Here is a 22611-nt window from a genome sequence, read left to right as displayed (position 1 = left end):
AGAAAGTTCTGGTGATGGATGGTGGGATGGTTGCACAGCAATGTGAAGGTACTTAGTAACACAGAACTGGACACTTAAAAATGGTAAATTTGGGGGCGCCTGGGTGGCTCAGTGGGTTAAGCCTCTGCCTTCAGCTCAGGTCATGATCCCAGGGTTCTGGGAGAGGGAAGCCTGCTTCCTCCTCTCTCTCTGCCTGCTTCTCTGCCTACTTGTGATCGTTGTCGGATAAATAAATAAAATCTTTTTTAAAAATGGTAAATTTTATGTTATGTACATTTCATCACAATTTTTAAAAAGACTACTTAAAAAAAAAAAGACAAAAAAGACAAGTGATGGGGCGCCTGGGTGGCTCAGTGGGTTAAGCCGCTGCCTTCGGCTCAGGTCATGATCTCAGGGTCCTGGGATCGAGTCCCGCATAGGGCTCTCTGCTCAGCAGGGAGCCTGCTTCCCTCTCTCTCTCTCTCTGCCTGCCTCTCCATCTACTTGTGATTTCTCTCTGTCAAATAAATAAATAAAATCTTAAAAAAAAAAAAAAAAGACAAGTGATAAGGGATGAAGTCAGGCTGGAGTACGGGGCTCCTGGGCTGAAGGAGCGGGGATGGGGGGGGTGGGGGGAGGGGTTGGGAAGAGCCAATTGAAGGCTATTAACCTAAGCGGATTAGCGCACAAAACCGGGCTTGGCAGTAACAGAGGCTCCAAGCGAGTGAGTCATCCGCCCCCGAATAGCCGTATCTGCAGTCCCTAGGCCTTCGTGACACATGGCACTGCCCTGGGGACCGGCAGCTAACCTTAGCCACGGGTAGGATGCCTCAAAGACTGCTAAACCTCCGCACTTCCGCTTCACTAAGAGTCCTGTGATTGGCCAGGCTGAAAGGAGCGCCAGCCAATCACCTGCGGGCCCAGGGGGCTTGTGCACCCCCACCCCAGCACGTTGACAGCCACGTGGGCAGCTGCTGGGAAAGCTCCTGCCCCTGGCTCCGGCGCCCAGCTCTGCGCAGGCGCACTTCGTTCTGCTCAGCTGGGACGTGGGTGAGGGCACGCGTGGGTGGTGGTGGTGTCGCCGACCTGGCCGCGGCCTCCGGAGCTCCCAGTGTCCCTTCTCCTTTTGAGGCAGTTATGGCTCTCTTTTTCTTATTTATCTTTATTGAAGTAGTGGATTCAAACACAAGCGTTTACATGGATTTTTTTTTTTTTTTAATTAACACAGAGCCCAACAGTTTGCGTGGAAACCCGATATAAACCCTTTAACGCAGAGTCCTCAAAACAACCCTAGGAAAAATAGCAGCTTCACAGGTTTGGATCCTGGCAGACAGCTCCGTAACTAGGAATGGAGGTTAAAATCACCAGCAGTGAGTCACTGTGACATCATAAGCCCCGGGTATGAGAAGGGAACATCACCTCTCTGGTATCCTTCCCAGTAATGTGAAAACCTCAATCTAATCGACATAAACCAAACTGAGAGGGTCTACACAGTCACTGGCGGGCTCTCTTCAAGAGCGTCTGATCATGAACGACTGAGACTCCGTCACCGACTGGAGAAGTCCAAGGAGACATGACAACATAATGCAATGAGATCTTGGATTGGGTCCTGGAACAGTAAAAGGACCAGCAGAAAACCTGGAGAAAGCCAAATCAAGTCTGTAGTTTATTAATAGTATTGTACCAAGGTTAAGTTCTTAGTTTTAAGAAATGTATTATGGTTATGTAAGATGTTAGCACGGCGGGCAGCAAGGTGAAGGGTATACGGGAACTCAGTGCTATTTTTGCAACTTTTCTGTAAGTCTAAAATTATCTCAAAATAAAAAGCTAAAAAATAAACCTAGGAAACAGGCACTATCAATATGCCCATTTTCCAGAGGAGGAAACTGAATCACAGAGAGGTTAAGATACCTATCCAAGGTCACACAGCCAGGAAGCACAAGGGCATGCCCCAAACCCATGGAATATGGATCCAGGGCTCCCCCCCCCCAACTCTTAACCACAACACCACAGAACTGTTAATGTCATTGACACAAAATGCTGCATACTCTGCCTTTATCTGTGTCTGTCTCACCTGTTCCCTGTTGATGGACCTACAGAGTAATTTTATTAAAAGGCCACTGCAGGGGCACCTGGGTGGCTCAGTGGGTTAAAGCCTCTGCCTTTCGCTCAGGTCATGATCCCAGGGTCCTGGGATTGAGCCCCACATGGGGCTCTCTGCTCAGCAGGGAGCCTGCTTCCCGTTCTCTCTCTGCCTACTTGTGATCTCTGTCTGTCAAATAAATAAATAAAATCTTTAAAAAAATAAAAAAATTAAAAGGCCACTGCAATAAATGTTCTTTTCACAACTACGCTTGTACTTCTTAGGTATATTCTTAAAAAAGAGATTTTTCTGGATCTGAAGGTGTATTAGGTAGCAGGATTCTCCAGAGAAACGGAACCAACAGCAAAGACAAAGACTGTGTGTGTGTGCGCGCAATTATAAGGAAATGACTCACATGATTATGGAGGCTGAGAAGTCAAGTATCTGCAGTTGGCAAGCTGGAGACCCGGGAGAGCAGACGATGTAGTTCTAGTCCCAGTCTGAAGCCCCGAGGACCCAGGGAGCCCATAAGTTCCAGTGTGAGAGCTGGCAGGCTTGAGACCCAGGCTGATGTTCCAATTTTAGTCCAAAAGCAGGAAAATACCAATGTTCCAGCTCAAAGAAGTCACATATAAGGAGTTTCTCTCTTTCTCTCTCTCTCCTTTCTATAGATTTTATTCATTTATTTACTCTTAAAAGATTTTATTTATTTTTGCGTGCACATGAGAGAGATCACGAACAGTGGGGAGGAGTAGAAGGAGAAGCAGACTCCCCGATGAGCAGGGAGCCCAATGCAGGACTCAATCCCGGGACCCTGAGCCAAAGACAGACGCTTAACCACCTAAAGATCTTATTTTTAAGTAATCTCTACCCCCAATGTGGGACTCAAACTCACAACACCAAGATCAAGAATCTCATGTTCTACTGACTGAGCCAGCCAGGTACCCCATGAGGAATTTCTTCTTATTGAACAGAAAAGGTCAGTCTTTTTGTTCTATTCAGGCCTCCAAGTGATTGAGTGGGGCCCATCCATATTGGGGAGGGCAATCTGTTTTACTGTCTATAAATTCAAATACCAATCTCATCCCCAAAATACCCTCACAGACACAGCCAGAATAATGTTTGAATCTCTGGGTACCCTAGGGCCCTATCAACTTGATATGTAAAGTTAAGCACCAGAAAAGGTAAGGACTGGGGCAACAGGGTGGCTTAGTGGGTTAAAGCCTCTGCCTTTGGCTCAGGTCATGATCCCAGGGTCCTGGGATTGAGGCCCACTTTGGGCTCTCTGCCTGGCTGGAAGCCTTCTTCCTCCTCTTGCTCTGCCTGTCTCTCTGGCTACTTGTGATCACTCTCTGTCAAATAAATAAATAAAGTCTTAAAAAAAAAAAAAAAGAAAAGGTAAGGACCTTGTCATTTTGAAAGATATCAACACATCGCCCACACCCATCAACCCCGTTACCACAGCTTCCACAGCACCACCTGTTGTCAAATGTTCTGAATTTTGCCAATCTGGTAGGCTCTTCTTGTTCAAGCAGATGTTTTTCCTACAAAACATCTTGCAAAGCTCACAGCTGGGCAAGGCAGCGGTGGAATGACCTACATAACCCCAGCCACATCCCCCATCCACCCTCCAACTGATCTTCTAGGGGAAGGTTGGTATGGAAACACAAAAGAGACACCCAGCTCCACTGTCTTTAGTCCAGCAAGTGCCTGGAAAGTATGACCTTCCTCTGGGCATGGTTAAACACCAACATTTCAGACAAATGTGGTTTGAGTCCTGGATCACAAGCTTTAATTCCATTTATCCAGGGAGCATTTTTTGTTTGTTTGTTTGTTTGTTCGTTTGTTTGTTGAGCCCCTGTTGAGTGCAGACACTGTACTGGCCACTAGAGTCAGAGCAGTGAACAAAACAAGCAAAGTCCAGGGGTGCATGGATGGCTCAGTTGGTTAAGCAACTGCCTTCAGCTCGGGTCATGATCCTGGAGTCCCAGGATGGAGTCTGACATTGGGCTCCCTGCTCAGTGGGAAGTCTGCTTCTCCCTCTGACTCTCCCCCTCTTGTGCTCGCTCTCTCTCTCTCATTCTCTATTTCTCTAACAAATAAAATCTCACAAACAAACAAAAACCAAACAAAGCCCAGGATCTGTGGAGCTTTATATTCTCATAGGATGAAATAGAAGTAAGCAAAAGGAGATGATAAGAAAAAGAAAGTCTGGAAGCGACATAGAGAGCGGTGTGGTTTTTAAAATTTATCTAATTTTTGTCATTAAAATACACTTAACATACAATGTCATATTAGTTTCAGGTGTAAACGGGGGCTTTAAAAATGATATACTGTTAAAGATTTATTTATTTATTTGACAGAACTCAAAAGAACACTAGCAGGGGGAGTGGCAGAGAGAGAGGGAGAAGCGGGCTCCCTGCTGAGCAGAGGTTTAACCAACTCAGCCACCCAGGTGCCCCGTTAAAAATGATTTTTTTAAGTAAAAGTTTTTATGGAGGCAGACATAGCTAGGTCAGGTGCAAACGCTAATTCAGTAGTTCCTCGTGCCCCTCTTTTCCCAGTCAGTCTGAGGGCGGGAGATGCTATTGTCTTAGAGCAGGTCTGGAGCAAGGAAGGCCTCTCCAAAGTGAGTGACATTTGAGCAGAGGAAGTAAGGGAGGGGCCATGCAGGCATCTTTTGGAAATGTGTCCACTGGAAGGCACTGCTAGTGTGTGTGTATGTTAGATGGCCCTGAGAGAAAGGAAGGTTTGGGGGCTCTCCAAAGAGTAAGGCAAGGCAGAGATTTTCTTTTCATGACTGTCCTAGATCCTTCGGGTAAACTCCATTTCTTATGAGATCCCACCTTTCATTTATATGGGAAACTGAGGCACAGAGGCGCTGGAGCTTGGGAAACACCAGAGAGGAGTTAAGTAGGGGACTGAGCAGGGGGCCAGTAATGTTGGGGGGGGGTGTCCCCAGGGGTTGGACCTCTGGATGGGTTCAGCCTTCTTGTTCTGCTTCTGCCCCATCAACCAGACAGAGACACACAGAAAGACAGAAACACAGAGACATCGAGTGAAAAAAACAGTGATTTAGAGAGGTGAAACAGAGACCCGGGGATGGCAAGATATTGGAGAGAGACGGGAACAGAGAGAGAGAGTGAGACAGTGAGATAGGCAGATTCATATACAAAAACAGAAAAAGACTAGGCAAGGTCGAGACGGGCAAACTGCAACCTAGAGACAGCAAGAGCTGCAGACACAGAATCCGAGGGACACTCCAGACCCAGAAAGGGCCACCCCCTAGGGAGACCCCGGGCTGCCCCGTCGGGGGACGCGCCACGAGCGTCCCCGCCCCGCCCCCGTCGTGCCTGGGCCGTGACTTCAGAGTCCGCGCGGATTCTATAAATGGCCAAGCGGCCGCTGGCCGGGGGCGGAGCCGACTGAGTCAGCGCTTTGCGTCACCGCCGGCTCGACCCCGCCAGGCCGCGGCCCCGCCCTCGCCGCTCCTGGGCCGCCAGGGGGCGCCGGCCGCCTGCTCTGTCACGGCGCCGGCTCTCACTTGCGTAGTAGCGACCCGCGCGGCCCAGCCCGGGCAGAGGTGGGGCGGGGAGGGGCCGCGCCACTCCGCGTGGGCAGGATCCGGGAATCTGCGCGTTCGAGTCCTGGCCGCATCGCTCTTGTGCTGTGCAACGCCAGGCGCTCGTCTTCACCTCTCTGTGCTTCATACAGGCCCCACCTCCGAAGGCTGTTGTGAGGAATGTGTTAACAGACCCAATGCACTCAGAATATAGCAGGAGCTAATTGTTAGTTCATTCTCCCTTGTCCTATTTTAGTCCCCTTGTCCTTAGCATACTGGTTTAACCCAGTGGTTCACAAACAGGAAGGATATGCCCTCCTCCCTCCCCCCCCCCCCCGCCCCCGAGGGACATTTGGCAATGTCTGGAGACATTTCTGTTTGTTAAGACTAAGGGAGTAGATAGAGGCCGGAGATGCTGTTTAAAGTCTTATCCAGCCTTGATGTCCACAGTGCTGAGGGTGAGAAACCCTGACAGCCTGGCGACATTAGGCACAGGGCCTGGCTTCAAATTCTGCTCTGCCACTTGGAAAGGGATTCCATGCTCCGTGCCTCAGTTTCCCCATCTGTAAAGTGTGCATAAAAACAGCATCCATTTCTGAGGGTGTTGTGAAGCATGAATTGATACACATACAGTAATTGGAACAGGGCCTGACATTAGCATGTTACAGCCATGCCCTAAGCATATGGCCAGCAAACTGTATGTCCTTAAGATATCTTCAGTGTTTGGCAGGTTGCTGAGATGTCTGTCGTTCAAGGGTCACTAATGTTGCCTTGACATAAGTGGCATGATGTGGTCTTGTCATCAACCTCTGTGGTCCTGGGGCTGTTTGCAGGTGTTTCCTCCAGGCCACCCTGGCTGGGACAGGGAAACACAGGGGGTGTCCGCGGCCTGAAACCTACTAACACAGTCACTCCATGATGACCCACAGGTAGATGGAGAGGGTGGCATCCAGGATCTCTGCTCCCCCAGATCCTTATGAGGGACTGGAGGGGACAGAAGGGGGGTGCCAGATGTTCATTGGAAATATTACAATTTTGTGTCAGCCACTACACAGTGAGTACGCACTATCCATCAGTGCATTACATAGACGTGGCAGCAGAGGCCCACTTAGAGCTTAGAGACCGTTGGTGTCTCAGGTTAAACCCAGGGTGATGCTCACTAAGCTACCACAGGCTGCAGGGAGACCTCAGAGATGACCTCAGAGATGAGGAGAGATGGCCTCAGTGACCGACACAAAGAAACCAGGAGGCCTAGCCAGAGGTCCAATGAACAGTAGAGGGTCGGCAAGGTTGGGGAACACTTCATCTCTTATGACCATGCCCCCCTCCCAAATAATAACCCAGGCTGCCCCCCTAGGTGGAAACAATGACACAATCAGCTCCCAATACCAAGGCCCTGACATCACGGGGTGGGGGGGGGATGGGGGAGGGAGGAGGATGGCCGAGGTTGGGGGGGGTGCCCCGCCCCTTGGCAGGCCCCTGCGGCCAATGGGAGGGCCTTGGAAGAGGCCCGGGCCGCCTCCGGAGCTTCAAAAACATGTGAAGAGGGAAGAGGTTGCAGAAGGAGCCTTAGCAGCTGCCTCGGTTCTCAGAGGGTCCTTGGAGCTACTGCCACTGCCGCCCACCGCGAGCCAGCATGTCCTCTGCTCACTTCAACCGGGGCCCTGCCTATGGCTTGTCTGCTGAGGTCAAGAACAAGGTAAGGCCCCCCCCAATGGGTCGTCAGCTGAGGTCAGGAATGAGGTAGGGCCCCCGCCTGGCCCACACACCCTAGCAGGCCAGAGGCCCACTCTTGGGGTTCCCTGGACCCCCTCTTGCCTATCCCATGTGACTTGGAACCAGAAAGGGAAAAAGGACAGATACAGGGTAGGGTCCGCCTTAATCCCCACCCTGAGCATCCCAGAGCCCTCAGCTACTGTTGGGGGGCGGGCAAAATGGGGTCATACAGGCAACCACAGGTCAACCGAGGGAGTCGGTCTCTTGTAAAGATCCCCACTTGATCAGAATCTTCTGTTAATCTGTCACCTGTTGCTTATGTGTTCCTGGGGTGCTGGGAAAGGGCTTGATTTTCCTCACACACCCCCATCTCGGAAGGAAACCGGAGAGTGCTTTAGAGCTGGGATTCTGGGGAGATCCTGAAGGGAGAGGCAGACAGCTGGGGAGATCAGTGTTGTGTGAGCATTAGGGACACGGCAGGGGTCTCCTAATTTTGAGCTGGAAAAATATCCAGACACCGCCTTCCTGATACGGCTGAGTATACTGAGGTCCCGAGAGGAGAGGCGAGGAGCTTGGGTTTCTACATAAAGGAGTTTCAGAACTAGGATCCTGGCCTCACGTCCCTGGAAACACACACACACCACGGAATGGGGTTCAGCTTCTCCAGGGCAGTGAACTTCCAACTCCCTGGAATGCTCCCGTGAGCGTTGCCAGGAGAGGAGTCCCAGCGCCCCATTTGACAGAGGGGATCATTGAGGCCCAAGGTGGCTTTTCCCAGCGTACAGGGAGGAAGTGGGGAGCTGGGATTGGATCCTGGGTCGGGGGATCCTCGCGGCTGGAGGAGGGGGCTGGTGGGGGGCGGGTGCTCGGGCCAGGCGGGATCCAGCGCCCCCCTCCTCCCCCCGGCGCCGGCCCCAGAGCTGCGCGAAGCCGCCGCGCCATATAAGGCGGCCTCAGGGAGCCCGGCCCGCGGGGCCGCGCTATATAAGGGCGGTTTGCTTTATAAAGCCGGGCTGGTGGGGAGGGGGGCGGCAGGGCCGGGGCCAGGTGAGGGGACTCCCTCTCCCACCTCCTCCTCCCCCAGCAGAAGGGCCAGCTGGGTCCCCCAGAGTCTTGGAAGCCTGTCTGGGCTGGGGCGGAGGGTTCTGGAGAAACGGAGGGGGCAGGGTTGGGGGGGTGGGGAGAGGGTGAGAGACGCAGACAGAGATTCTGGGAGCCTGAGACTTGAGAGGGACGGATGGGGAGGGGAAGCCGGGAGCCAGATAAGACTGAGACAGGGATGGAGAGGCCGAGAGAGGAGACAGACGAGCCCCACCCCCACAGAGGCAGGGAACCTGGAGTCGGAGACCAGAGCGACTGGCGGGAGAGAGGGGCGTGCCAAGCGCCCTGACCCAGCCAGACACGAAGAGATGGGGACAGGAAGACAGGGCCGTGGAAAGACAGAGCTGGGGAGAGACAGAGGCCATGGGGATGGGGATGGAGAGAGAGAGAGAGAGAGATACAGCCATGCGTGCATGCGGCCAGGATTAAGACAAAGACAAGCCCCCCCCTCCAACCCCAAGCCTCCAGGGAGAGCCCAGGGGATGAGGACCTAGGGAGACACTGAGGCATACAGACATGCAAGACAGAACAGTCCCAACGCAACGCAGGACTCAGAGCCACCTCCCTAAGGCTCCTCCTCCCCTGCTTGAGGCGCCCAGGGTCCCAGCAGAGGGTTGGGGGGGCAGGGCGGGGGGTCGGGGGGGGGAAGCTAAGCCCCAAGTTTGGCTTGGAGGGGGAACCGAGAAGCCAGGCACCGCCCCCCCCCCAGCTGAGTACCCCGCTCTCCACCCTCCCCTTGTCTTCATCCTCTGGTGCCAAACCTCAGAATGTCCGGAATGGCCCCCTGGGCAGGTGCCACCTCAGCCCTGGCCCTCAGCCCACTTCAGCGCCCCCATGGACGCTGGGGCAGAATTGCCTTCATTGGGAAGGGATGAGAAAGATCAGGCCTAGGGAACCTTGAATTGGGTCCGGGGAGCTAAGTCTGCTCCCCAATGCATCCTTACCACCTTTTCTGTGTCCCCCACCCCCAGCTAGCCCAGAAGTACGACCACCAGCGGGAGCAGGAGCTTCGAGAGTGGATCGAGGGGGTGACAGGGCGCCGCATTGGGAGCAACTTCATGGACGGCCTCAAAGATGGCATCATTCTTTGCGAGTGAGTGGAGCTGGCTCTGCCTGGGCTGCCCCCGATCTGGGCATTGATCCCTTCCCCCTCCCCCACTCAACTGGGAGCTCAGAGCTGGGTTAGGCACTTTATAGCTGAAGCCCTGAAAGAGCGGTGGTAAAGAATCATTGTACCCATTTCACAGGGAAGAAAACAGAGGCTCAGTTCAATAAAACACATCACCCAGAGTCCCGTTCTGTTCCCAACAGAAATGACCAGAATCTAGGCTTAACCACCATGCAGAGAGGGCAGGCCCATTTATGGTCTCCAGAGTTCCAAGAAAGAGGTTCCAAGAAAGAGTTCCAAGCATAGTGTGCTCAAGGAGCAGCTAAAAGGCAGCGGGCAACAAGGGCCTTTCGTCACTGGCTTGGTGACAAGAGAATTATGCCATGGTAATTTGAGTAGGTCTTGGTTTTCTACTCTTCTCAGAACTTAAATCACCGAGAGGAATGTTTCCCTGGTTCCAGATTCCACAGTGACACTACTGCAGGATAGGGCCCTGAGGCCATTGGGGTCCTGTCTGTATCTCTGAGTCTCATCCAGGGCAGGGTGACTGTGATGGCCAAAGAGTGACCTTGGGAAGCTTCCCAATGGTGCAGGCATAGCAAGATCTAGGTGCTAGAAAGGTGGCACGGTGTGGAGATGTTGTTCTACCATATCCAGTGGGAATAAGGAGGACGGGGACATCTTGGTGTCCCAGCTCAGACAGGATTGCTCGGGCCTTAAAGATCTAGAACTACCCACCCACTCAGTCATTCATGCACCAAGAATTTACGGAGCACCTGCTGTGTGCCCCCTCTAGGCACTGGGGAAAGTAAACAAAACAGACTCACCTCTGAGCCCACATAGAGCTGGAGTCCCAGAGGGGGAGAGTGATCAAGTAATTAATGAAATAATCCAGTACTTGCCTGTGGTGGCAAGTGCCATGGAGAAGAGAAGCAGGGAAGGATGGGGGAGGGGAGGGGCGGGTAGAGCAAGGGGTTGCTGCTTTGCACAGAATGGTCTGAGAGGTCTTTCGGAAGAGGTAGCATTTAAGCAGAATCTTGGATGAAGTGAGTGAGGGGGCTGGGAGGGCATCTGAGGAAAGAGTGGGCCAGGCTGAGGGAGGAGGAGAGGGACAGCTGTGCAAAGGCCCTGAGGTGTGAGCAAGCATCTTGTGTTGAAGGAACAGTGAGGAGAGATTAGGGGAAGTGGAGGGAGTTAGCTGGGGGTCTTTTAGTCACGCTAAGGATTAGGATCTGTATGCTAAAGGGAGACTGGGAGGCAGATCTGAGCTGGGAGTAGCTAGAATTATTTTGGAAAGGCTATTCTAGCTACGAGAGTCTGCAGGGGACAAGGTAGAAGCTGGACACCACAGGAGGCCCCTGCAAGAGCCCCGGAGAGACACACCGGGCAGCTCAGAGCAGGGCAGAGGTGGCAAGGAGCCATAGGCTTCTGAATATCTTCCGAAGGCAAGAGCCAATGGCCATGTGGAGGGGTTGGGTGTGGGAATGGGAGAAAGGGATAGGAGAGTCAAGTGCAAATCTGACGGCTTTGCCTGAGCCCCTGGGAGGGTGTGTTTCCTGAGCCTGGGAGTATGGAGGGAGCTGAGTTGGGGGAAGTGGGTGCCAGGAGTCTGGAGTGGGGTGTCTTTGATTCAAGATGCCATGGAGGGCGCTGGACTGGGGACTGGGAGGCCCGGCTGCAGGGAAATAGGGGGGAGTTGGGCGGATCAGTGGCATTGAAGGGCGAGAGACTGGAGGAGATCAAGGCGGTGAGTGTGGCCAGAGAAGGGAAGTCCGAGGCCTGAGCTGTGGGCTGTCCACAGTGCAGGTACCCCCTAAAGCTCAAGGAGATGGAAACGTGGTTGCCAGGGAGATGGGAGCGCAGCGGGAGACTTGCTTAGGGGGGGATGAGGGGGCTTTCTGCTAGAGACCTGAGCCCAGCTTCCGGGAGGTTCGTTCTCCATCTCAGCGCTGCCTACGTGTGCGGGGTGGATCGGGGGCTGCGGCTGGGCTGGCTGTGGTAGGAAAAGGCAAGATGGCCACTGGCTGTCATTCCTACCCCTTTGCCCACGGCGTTGGGCATGGGTGCGGAGGGCGGGGCTCACCTTTCTCCCTGCCCTCGCTGACCCCTTGTAGGTTCATCAATAAGCTCCAGCCAGGCTCCGTGAAGAAAGTCAATGAGTCGACCCAAAATTGGCACCAGGTGAGCCCAGGCTCTGTTTTACCTCTCTCAACCCCTGGCCCATAGCCTCTCAGCCCCCCCACCGTGCTCCCCCTCCACTGACCGCCTCCTGCTCCCCTCCAGCTGGAAAACATCGGCAACTTCATCAAGGCCATCACCAAGTACGGGGTGAAGCCCCACGACATTTTTGAGGCCAACGACCTGTTTGAGAACACCAACCACACCCAGGTGCAGTCCACCCTGCTGGCGTTGGCCAGCATGGTGAGTGGGGCCGAAGGGTAGGGGTGTGGGGCTGGGGCGGGGGTGGCTTTGGAGGGTCTAGGCTGTGAGGGGGGACACCCAAAGGCAATGTGGGTGGGAGGGGGAGAGAAGGAGCCAGGGGGGGACAATGTAGCCCTGAGGCTCCCCCGCCAGCCCGCTGCTTCCTTCGCCCTCTCCAGGCCAAGACGAAAGGGAATAAGGTGAATGTAGGGGTGAAGTATGCAGAGAAGCAGGAACGGAAATTTGAGCCAGAGAAGCTAAGAGAAGGGCGGAACATCATCGGGCTGCAGGTACTGGCCCTTCCTCACCGGGGTCTTGCTGCTGAGCTGAGCAGGGATGGGGATGGGAGGGGTGGGGGGCATCGAGGCGGCCAGGAGGGCACCCAGGTCCTGCAGGCTTTGTGGCACAGAATATTTGGCTTTAACTCACACGTATGGTAGGTACCACGCTTGCCATTTTCGTACCTTAACTCACTCCTCCACACAGATGGGGGAACGGGGGCCTGGAGAAGCGAGCTCACTTGCCGGGACTGCCCAGGAAGATAAGTGGCTGGGCTGGGGCTCGAACCCTGGAGGTCAGGCCCTGGTGCTCTGAACCACTTACAGATCATGGGACATGCCTTCTCTAGGCCTCAGTTTCCAGTCCGGACCCCTGAGACTGGACGCCGTGGCTTGTTAGAGGGCCGCGCAGGCATCCGGTGACATGTGATGTCTCATGGCTGGGGGTGAGGCTCTCTGCGATCTTTGGGGTGACTCTCCTTCTGCTTTGCTAGATGGGCACCAACAAGTTTGCCAGCCAGCAGGGCATGACGGCCTATGGCACCCGGCGTCACCTGTACGACCCCAAGCTGGGCACGGACCAGCCCTTGGACCAGGCCACCATCAGCCTGCAGATGGGCACCAACAAAGGAGCCAGCCAGGTGTGTGAGGGGGGATCCTGGGGTGGGGCTGGTGGGGCCCCAGTCCTCCGCGGTTCCCCCCTCCCCCGCCCCCACCCCAGGCCTGACCTCTCTGCCCTCTGCAGGCCGGCATGACTGCACCTGGGACCAAGCGACAGATCTTCGAGCCCGGGCTGGGCATGGAGCACTGTGACACGCTCAACGTCAGCCTGCAGATGGGCAGCAACAAGGGGGCCTCGCAGAGGGGCATGACGGTGTACGGGCTGCCGCGCCAGGTCTACGACCCCAAGTACTGCCTGACGCCCGAGTACCCGGAGCTGGGCGAGCCCACCCACAACCACCACACGCACAACTACTATAACTCCGCCTAGGGCCCTGGGCCCCCACCCCGCCTTCCCCACCAGGGAGGCTGGCTGCTGCTCTCGGCAGGGCCAAGCTGGCCCCGCCGACCCCCTCCCCCTGCATGGCGTCCTCCAGCCCCCTGGCACCTGCCTACAGGGTTAGCGTTTGGGGGGGCAGACTGGGGGGAGTTGTAGGTTGGGGGGGAAGGGAGACCCTCTTCCCCGGAGCGCCGCAGGATTCTACATTGAGCCGGGTGTGCCCAACAGCACCCAAAGGACGCACTAAGCGCAGCTACCCCAGCTGTCCCCCCTCCACTTCCTCCCAGGTGGGTCCCCGCAGGACAAGAGGTCCCCCCAAGCAAAGCCCCCAGAGCCCAGGCTCGGCCTGCCCCCACCCCATTCCCGCAGTGGGAGCAAAGTGCATGCCCAGAAACCCAGCGGACACACGCGGTTTGGTTTGCAGCGACTGGCATGTGTGGATGTGACAGCGGCGTTTGTCAACGCGAGCACTTTCTTTTTCTATTTCACTGGAGCACAATAAACAGCTGTAAAATCATTGCCTCGGGGCTGCTCTGTCCTGGAGCTGCGTGGCTCTGGCGCATGCGCCGACAGCCAGGCCTCAGAAGCGCTCCGTCTCCCCCCATACGCTGGGGCGCGGGCACACATACCACACACACCGTGAGATAGACAGACAGACACACACATGGAGCCCACAGCCCTCGGCTGGACCCAGGACAGGCACGCACTCACACACAAAATCCACACGCACGCACTGGTGTGTACAGTGTGCATATACTCTGCAGCCTTGGGCACACACACACTCCCCTTTCACAGACAGATTCATGCAGGACCCGCTTCCATTCAAGACACATCAACACACAGCCTCCCCCCCTCAACACACATGGTACCCACACACACGCTCAGCTCTGGCGTGCCTCTCTGGGAAGCCTGGGGTTGGGGTGAAAAAGCGCCCTAGCACTGGGACAGGCACAATGGGGTGTGAATCACGGTTCCGCTTCCCACTAGCTGGGTGACCTGCGGCAACTTGCTTGCCTTCCCTAGGCCCATTTTCCCATCAGGAAGAGGACAGACAGCCTCCTGGGGACAGGGGGAGGTTGACATGAAACAGATGGGGGATGACATTTGGCACTGACTGATGAAAATGGACAAGCCGGGTCCTGGAGGCTCCTGTGGGCAGCAGGGCCCCTTCCGCCATGGGAGGGCAGGTGGACAGGTGGGAGGAGATGAGGCAGTGGAGGACGTGGGCACTTTGGGGGCCCAGAGCAATGGCCCTTTGAACACTGGCACGGAGCCAGTGAGTAGCATTGCCTGGCACAGCTGCCCTGTGCACTCGGCTCACCTCTTAGGGCTGATTCCTGAGCCTGGCCTGCCAGCCCAGGGCCCTAGGAATGTGTGGACAGCCTCAACCTCCCCACATTTCAGAGGGGACCCTGTCTTCCCAGGGATGTGGGCCCTATGTCATCCTGCCTGGAAGCCACCACCTGCAGAATTCTAAGGAGAGAATGCAGCCATGGCGGGGAGGGGGTTAGAGAACAGTGCTCTTCCCTTCCTTCCCCATAGCAGGGATGATGCTGGGACACGGGGACTTGCAGAGACAGACACCAGACGACCGACACGCACAGACGCATGCAACCCCTGGGGCCTCGTAAAAGGGATTCCAGGCGCTCTTGGCCTGTCCAGGGCAAGTCCTGCTCCCCCAGGACCAGCCTGGGGAAGCTATGCCGAGGAGGATCCACGCCTGGCCCAGGGCCTGCCTCCTCGGGAAAACAGCACCATATTAGCACTTGGCCTGTGTGCTTGGGGTGGGCGGGCCCTGGAAGCCAGAGGAATGAGCCCCCTTTCTGCTGGACCCCTGAGGGCACCCCCCGACCCAGGCTCCTGTCCATGGCTCTGCCCACCCCCACTGGCTCCTTCCTGGGCCAGATGACCTTACCTGGGACTTTGGAGGGGGAGGTGGGAACACCAGGGAAGGGCATGTCAGGGGCTGGGTGGGCCTGTGGGGGTGGGCCTGTGTGTGGGGGGGTGCATGCCAGACCCAGCGCCTGGCCTAGTAGCCCAGGCTTTCAGCCAGCTCAGCATCTCCCTCCCTTGGCTGTTCACACCCCTTACTGCCCTGGGTGGGTTCCAGAGTCATTCAAACCTAGGCACTATGCTGGGGCCCTTCCAGCCTCAGCATGGTCCAGAAGGTTCCATCATCCTTCCTGCTATACCAAGGAGGAACGCAAAGCACAGGTCACCTGGTGCCCAGGCTGGAGGCTGGGAGCAGGTGCCGATCAGCCCCAGGCAGCCAGAGCACCAGGATCTCCATAACTGCGGGACTGCCTAAGGCCACCGTGCAACACACAGCTGGTCACCATAAGCTGGGTTCAGAGGCATTTTTTTCCAGAATCACCAAGCGATTCACTCAATTGCACCATGACCTAGAGGCCATATCAGGTCCCACAGGATAAGGGCTCCATCTCATGAGACTGTCCCTCTGCTTTTGGGCCCATTGCCAAGTCCAGGTTGTCACCTGTGCTTCTGATCCATCAGTAATAGGTCAGGGCTTCCCATGACCACCTCCCCAGGTTTGACTCAGTTACTAGAGTGGCTCACAGAACTCAGGGAAACATTGTATCTTACTAGATTAGCAGTTTATTAGAAAAGAACATAAATCAGGAACAGCCAGAGGGAAGAGGCCCCTAGGCCGAAGTGCGGCGCACGGAGCGTGCAGCTCCCACTCCCTCTGCAGGTGCCCCGCTCTGCCGGCAGCTCCACAGCTCGCCAGCCCCGAGCTCAGCGGATCTCACTGAAGTCTTTATACAGCTTAACCTGCAGCTCTCCTTGATCTCCTCAGAGCGCGTGGGAGTTACTGAGGGGCCCACCTGGTGAGCACACCGTCTTTTTGGTGACCAGCATCAACTCAGGTGTGTTCAAAAGGAGCACTGTTGAGTGACACCATCATTCAGGAAACTGCAAGGGTTTGAGGAACTCTGTGCCAGGAACCAGGGACAAAGGCCACTATTTATTGTACCTCGCACGTGCAGCTGGCCCCATGTCCAGCCTTCAGTGACCCCTCATCGCCCCTGGAAAAAGGTCCCTTCTGTGGACCCTACCCTCTTCTACCGTGCTCTCAATTCCTCCCCAAGGAATCTGCGAGCTGCTCCCTCAGCCTGGACCCTGGACTCACAGGAAGACAGACTCTGGGCCATGAAGCCAGGCCTCCCGGGCTCAATGCCCAGCTCTGCAGCCTTCTGGCTGGGGGACTTCAACCAGTAACTTGCCATTTCTGGCCCAATCTGTCACCTGTGAGCCTGGAGCACCTGCCTCATGGGGGGACAGGGTGGGCCTGGAGTGTTACTTCTGTCAGGTCACCCCCCCACCCCAGGAAGCTGCCTCTGATCGTCCTGATCAACCTCCCACCCCACCCCAGGCTCCACTGGTCCCATTTTGTTGTGCGTAAGTGCCTGGCCAGATGTCCGTGGGTTCCTTGGGCCCAGCACTGCCCTGGTTTCACCCCGAATGCGTGTCACGTGGACAAGATGGGACAGTTTGGACTAACCAAACCCCATCTCCAAAGGCCCGCTGGGCCACCTCCAAATGTCTCTGTCTCCTCCTCTCCCTCACTGAGCCCCTGGGCCTGACCCAGAAGCCAGGAAATCACAGGGAGGCAGGAGTTTGCATCGGCTGTTTTATTTAAGGGCTTGTGGCTGACAGCTAGCCCCGACCCAGCCCCTTCTCAGCTACAAAAGCAACTGAACATGAAAAGGGGCTGTTCTGCCAGGGCCTGGCCAAGGGGGCTACGGGACCGTGGCTCTCAGTCTCAGGCCACAGGCCTTGGAAGGCAGGGAAGGAGGGAGGGCAGTCCAGTTCAAACGGGCAAGGTGCTGGTGAAGTGGCTGAGGAGGCCGGAGGGTCCCGAGGCAGCCTCTGCTGGCCTTGCCCTTGCCCAGGAGGTCAGGACACCGGTTCCAGGCAGGAGCAATCAAGTTCAAGGCTTTCAGAGCCCAGTGATGCACTTCAGACCCCCAGGGGGCCCAACAACCCCACCTCACCTCCAGTCCCTGCCCACAAGCACACCGCCAAGGTCACACTTACAACCGCACTCACTCACAGCCACACACACTCCATATCCGCAGAGGGCTGGGAAGGCCCTGGACCCACACCCTGGACCCTGGAATGTCTCTGGACTGGCAGCCAAAGGGGCAGGTCCATGGCAGGTGGCGCTGCCAGGGGAGCGGGTCCTCTGCGTCGCTACTGATTGGCTGCCTCACAGGCATCTATCCAATCGCTGTACACGTCCACTGGTTCTGACAAGTCTAGGCCGCTGAAGTCAAGGACGACCGGTGGCACTGGGCCCCTTCCCCGTATACACCTCTCACTGGTATCAGCCAGGTCCCCGCCCTGCACCCTACGGAAACCAGCAGGTGGCTCCTCTTCCCCTGGGCAGCCCCAGCCCTGCACTGCGGCAAAGAGCAGGGCCAGATGAGCAGAGACCTGAGTCCGGTCCCTCTGCTCCTGGCCAGGTGCCCTGGGGCAGCCCACCTGGGGCAGGGGAGCCCTGACTGCCCCCAACCCTTCCCACCCGACCCCACCTTCCAGGAAAAGCCTGGTTTCCCAAGGATACATGTGATGGGCGTCTGGAATTCCTCTAGGCACACGGTACAAGAGATGACTCCAGTGTTGCGGGCACGATCCCTGGAAGAGGAGGAGGGGGAGAGACTGTGAGTAAAGGAGCCTGTGTCTCTCGGTGATGATCCCCCCACCTGGGAAGGCCTGGGGCAGAGAGGAGGATGGTGGGAGCAGGGAAGCCGCCGCCCGACTTTGGGAGGAGGGAGGAGGCCGGGGCCCCCACTCACATTTTTACGTCACAAGACTTCTCGTGGTTGCAGAAGGGGCAGGTGAACTGGGTCTCTAGGGTGCCGGTCATCTTCTTTTTGGGGGGTGGCTTCCGTTTTGACTTTCTGCGCCCCATGTCTGAAGGACGGCAAACCTGGGGGGGGCGGTGGGAGCGGAAGTCAGCAACTCGGGGAATCCACAGAGCCCTCCAGCTTGATGCTCTAGGAGGCAGGCTGGGAAGGCGGCCTGGCTGGCACCTCAGGCCCTGCCCCTGAGGGAGAAGGCGCCCAGTCCCCAGGCAGGTGGACAGTCCGGGCACACTCTGGGCAGGGGCCATGGCAGCAGGCTCTGGCATCAATCAGGAAGCCCGAGTTCTTTTTTTTTTTTTTTTTTTAATTTTTAAATTTTTAATTTATTTGACATAGAGATCACAAGTAGGCAGAGAGGCAGGCAGAGAGAGAGAGAGGAGGAAGCAGGCTCCCTACCGAGCAGAGAACCCGATTTGGGACTCAATCCCAGGACCCTGAGATCCTGACCTGAGCTGAATGCAGAGGCTTAACCCACTGAGCCACCCAGGCACCCAGGAAGCCTGGGTGACCCCAGGCTGGTGACTTAAATTCTCTGTGCTTCAGTTTCCTGTCAGTAAAACAGAGATGAAGCTGCTATTTCAGAGGGGTCTTGTGGAGCTGCTACGACACATGATAAGTGAAGTAAGTACAGGACCTGGCCCGTCCATCACTGGCGCCCAAAAAGGACGCCACTGTTCCTGGTGAGGACGACACAAGGGACTCCAGCCGACCAGCTGCACAGGGCTGGGCAGGGCCTAGGCACTCAGAAGCCGATGATTTTAGGAGCAGCTGCTCCTCTCGTCAAAGGGACATGCAAGGAAGGAACGACACTCAAGGCATTTGACAGATTCTCGGGATGAACCTCCTGGGCTGCTCTCCACAGATAAAGAACTGGTGGGCAGAAGAGATGGGAGAAGCATCAAGTCTACAGAAATGCCACATACCAAGTCTGAGGACAGGTGCCTGAGGCCAACATTTGGGGACTACACAGGTGGGGTGAGGAGCAGGGTAAGGAGGGAGGAGGGGCAGGTGGGGGGGTTTGGACGGAACCTGGGGGCAGTGAGGAGAGGAAGGATGAAATCTCTCTCTTTTTTTTTTTTTTAATAAAAGATTTTCTTTATTTATTTGACAGAGAGAGAGAGAGAGATCACAAGTAGGCAGAGAGGCAGGCCGTAGGGAGGAGAAGCAGGTTCCCCGCTGAGCAGAGAGCCCGATGCGGGGCTCGATCCCAGGACCCTGAGACCATGACCCGACCTGAAGGCAGAGGCCTAACCCACTGAGCCGCCCAGGTGCCCCCGAAATCTCTGCCTTTCTAAGGCATCATGGAGAACCGGGCAGAGGTCTGGATGAAGCCAGAACCAGGGCTGGGCTGTTCAGCGAGGAGGGACCTCAGTGGCTCAGAGTCTGAGATGCGTCAGCTGAGTGGGTGTGGCGAGAGGAGGGGTCCAGGATGACTCCCACAATGGTGGCGGATGGAGAGGGTGAGTGGGAGAGAAGGTGGCATCGTTCTCTGATGTCTAACACACAGGAAGAACAACACATCTTGGAATGTCCAAGAACAGACATCTTGGAAGCAGGGGGGACCACTGAGCACATCTCCCATGCCAGACACTGTGCTCAGGGCTCCATGATCACCGAACCTGGGAGTGCCTTCCCAAAGCACTCTCCCCCCTTGCTGCTGCCCCTCTCCCCAGTCCGTGTGGCTTTAACTATTCCACACTGACTCGAGAGGCCAGAAGCCTGCCACAATCAACAGAAAAATAAATTTCACTCATATTTAGTGATCGCTCTCTACATCCCATCCTCATTCTTGACCTGGGGTGTTCCCAATTCTCAGAGTGTCCAGAAGTAGTCACACAGAATACCCACAAGCCCCAGGAACCCCCCATTCTGCCTCCCCTCCTTTGCTCTGAATCCCACCAATGCTGTCTCTCTCCTCTAGCTCATTAACAAACACAGTTATTATATACATCCTTAAAAACCACCACCTCATGGGGCACCTGGCTGGCTCAGTGGGTTGAGCGTCTAACTCCTGATTTACGCTCAGGTTATGAACTCAGGGTCACGGGACGGAGTCCCGCGTAGGACTCCCTGCTCAGCACACAGTCTGCTTGAGATTCTCTCTCTCTCCCTCACAAGCTGGAGCGCTCTTTCTAAACAAAAAGACAACCACCTCTTCACTCTCTGGGCTTTTCTAGAAGAGCTGTCTGCACTCACTGTCTGCATTCATTTCCTCCCACTCTCCCCCTACCTCCCCACCATTCTGCTCATCCCCGCCTCAGGGCACTGAACACTGTTGGTCCCTCTTCCCACCCTTCCCCCTGCGGTTCTCAGAACTCACTGATGGCTCCTTTCGGTTTCTGCTGCTACTGCTCCCCCCAGCCCCAACGTCTCTAATGGTACATGAGCCCCCAAGGTCAATCTTTGGGGGTCTACTTCATTTGCATTCACCTCCGTGGAGATCTCGCCCCACCTCAGGGCTTCAAATGCCTCCTCTATACTGATGCCTCCTGATCTCACCATCCTCAGTGTCTCCTCTCAGCCGCAGACTGGCTCGTTTAACTGCCTCGGCTACACCTTCACCTGATGCTAAGACACATTTAAACATAACTCAGCAGCTTGGTTTTTGTTTGTTTGTTTTGTTTTAATTTATTTGACAGAGATCACAAGTAGGCAGAGAGGCAGGTGGTGGCGGCGCGGGGGGAGCAGGCTCCCTGCCGAGCAGAGAGCTGGATGTGGGGCTCGATCCCAGGACCCTGAGACGAGGACCTAAGCAGAAGGCAGAGGCTTAACCCACTAAGCCACCCAGGCACCCCAGCAGCTTGGTTTTGGGATGCTCTTCTGGTCTTCCCCATCTCAGCAGACAGCAAATCCATCTATCCAAAAAAACTTGGACTCACCCTTGATTCCTTTCTCTCCCTCTGACACCCGTTATCTCATCGTGATCTTACCGCTCTACCTCTAAAAGAAATCCAGAATCTGTCCACTTCTCGCCAAGACCAAGGTCTGGGTCCAGAGTCCCCGTCATGCTCACACAGCCTCCTCACTGGTCTCCCTGCATCTCTTTCCCCGCCCACCTCCCTCCAAATGCAAATTATGTGGCGGCAGGGATTTCTGTCTTTTCTTTGTATCCCCAGAGCCTGGAGCTGCTGGCACACAACCAATGTTTACGGAATAAATGAATGAATGAACCGATGCCAGGCCCTTTGCTAACCACAGCAAGGCTGCATTCGAGGCAGACAAAGTGCATGCTCTCACGGAACTTCTATTCTAGTAGAAGACGACAGACCCTCAACAACATCGTGAGAAAAATTATTTCCAACATCAGTAAGTGCTATGAGATTAATCAATCAGGGCTAAGTGAATACCTCCGGAATGGGGCTACTTCAGGTATGAGTGGGGTGGCAAGGACCCTTTGGCTAAAAGTCATTTAAGCGGAGGCCTGAATGATGAGACAGAGCAACCACGTGAAACAGTCCAACCTGATGGAACAGCAATTGCAAGGGCTGAGGTAGAAGCAGCTTTTCCCCCGCCCTTTTCCCATAAAGGGAAAGATTGGTACAGCAGAAGCTCAGTGAGCAATGGGAAAGGGTACGAGATGGGGCAGCCGAGGAATGCAGCCAGACCTCAAAGGTGTGGCCATTTCTACTGACCCATGTCTCTCCACTGCTAGGGGCAGTGTTTTGTTTTCCCAAAGCCGGTCGCGGGTACCATCTGTAACAGAATCACCTGGCGGGGGAGATGGGGGTGGTGGTGGATATTTCCGAACCTCATCTCAGATCTGCCCCCAATGGAACAGCGTGGGAGGCACGATTTGCCCACCGCTGAATCCCCAGCACGGGTAGTGCCTGGTATGCATTAAGCGCTCAATAACTACTTGTTGAATGAATAAGTCTCTTGAATCAGAAGGTACGGATGCACCCCAGAATCTCCTTTTACCCAGCATCTGCAGCAACCCCACAGCGAAAAAGGGGTCTGGCCTGTACACAAAGATCCAGGGGCCTTAGCCTGCCCTGTGGCGACCTAAGTCCAAGCGCGCCAAGGGGGCCCGGAAAAGGAATCGGTCCTCAATCCTGCCGTTACTCACGAGGCGGCGGGTGAGCGGTCCGTCCAAGCTCACCGAGGTTTCGGTGACGTCTCCCGCCGGCCGCCAGTGGGAGCCCGGCCACCGTGCAGCCGCGCTTAGCCGGCTGGGGTCCGAGGGAGCCAAGCTCCCCGGCAGGCCACCCCCACCCCCAAGCCCCAGGTCCTCGACGCCTCCTCTGGGACCCCCTGAGCGTCCCCAAGCGGAAGATCGCCCAGTCACGCCAAGCCCAACGCCCGCCGGTGCGAACAGTCACCTACACTCTTCTCCCCTCGTTGCGACGGCTCGTTCACCGGGAGACAGTGACTTCCGTCTCCCGCCGGAAGCGGAAACCCTTCTCCTCTTCTTACCCGCGACGAGGACCGCCCCGCGGGCAGGCCCCGCCTCCTCCAGTGCACACGCGTACTCGCG

The 22611-nt window shown here is 55.8% G+C and overlaps 2 protein-coding genes across 5 annotated transcripts; one reads left to right on the top strand and one right to left on the bottom strand.

Annotated features, from left to right (window-relative positions):
• Positions 1-7155: 7155 nt before the first annotated feature.
• Positions 7156-13767, top strand: CNN1 (calponin 1). 2 transcript variants are annotated; one of them, XM_082730902.1, is made up of 7 exons: positions 7156-7323; positions 9413-9534; positions 11664-11730; positions 11833-11970; positions 12150-12260; positions 12743-12889; positions 12994-13767. In XM_082730902.1, the coding sequence occupies exons 1-7, from the start codon at positions 7261-7263 to the stop codon at positions 13237-13239; spliced, it is 894 nt and encodes a 297-aa protein (XP_082587028.1). In that variant the 5' UTR covers positions 7156-7260; the 3' UTR covers positions 13240-13767. The 2 variants fall into 2 exon arrangements, with proteins under 2 accessions (XP_082587028.1, XP_082587029.1); XM_082730903.1 differs by lacking the exon at positions 7156-7323 and adding an exon at positions 8240-8387.
• Positions 13768-16886: 3119 nt separating this feature from the next.
• On the bottom strand, positions 16887-22586 carry ELOF1 (elongation factor 1). 3 transcript variants are annotated; one of them, XM_082730932.1, is made up of 4 exons: positions 22461-22586; positions 18069-18202; positions 17837-17907; positions 16887-17528 (listed from the first exon to the last, which is right to left on the bottom strand). In XM_082730932.1, the coding sequence occupies exons 2-4, from the start codon at positions 18182-18184 to the stop codon at positions 17464-17466; spliced, it is 252 nt and encodes an 83-aa protein (XP_082587058.1). In that variant the 5' UTR covers positions 18185-18202; positions 22461-22586; the 3' UTR covers positions 16887-17463. The 3 variants fall into 3 exon arrangements, with proteins under 3 accessions (XP_082587058.1, XP_082587060.1, XP_082587059.1); XM_082730934.1 differs by having other exon boundaries at positions 22457-22541; XM_082730933.1 differs by having other exon boundaries at positions 22204-22538.
• Positions 22587-22611: the final 25 nt, after the last annotated feature.

The sequence above is a fragment of the Mustela nivalis genome, assembly GCF_964662115.1.
Source record: "Mustela nivalis genome assembly, chromosome: 1".
Classification (NCBI taxonomy): Eukaryota; Metazoa; Chordata; class Mammalia; order Carnivora; family Mustelidae; genus Mustela; species Mustela nivalis.
This window is presented reverse-complemented; position numbering and strand designations above follow the sequence as displayed.

Coding starts and splice junctions, on each gene's coding strand:
- CNN1 (XM_082730902.1), top strand. CDS start 7,261: ATGTCCTCTGCTCACTTCAACCGGGGCCCTGCCTATGGCTTGTCTGCT. Junction 7,324..9,412: donor CTGCTGAGGTCAAGAACAAG/GTAAGGCCCCCC, acceptor CCCCACCCCCAG/CTAGCCCAGAAGTACGACCA. Junction 12,261..12,742: donor GGAACATCATCGGGCTGCAG/GTACTGGCCCTT, acceptor CTGCTTTGCTAG/ATGGGCACCAACAAGTTTGC.
- ELOF1 (XM_082730932.1), bottom strand. CDS start 18,184: ATGGGGCGCAGAAAGTCAAAACGGAAGCCACCCCCCAAAAAGAAGATG. Junction 17,908..18,068: donor AAGTCTTGTGACGTAAAAAT/GTGAGTGGGGGC, acceptor CTCCTCTTCCAG/GGATCGTGCCCGCAACACTG. Junction 17,529..17,836: donor ATTCCAGACGCCCATCACAT/GTATCCTTGGGA, acceptor TCAGCGGCCTAG/ACTTGTCAGAACCAGTGGAC.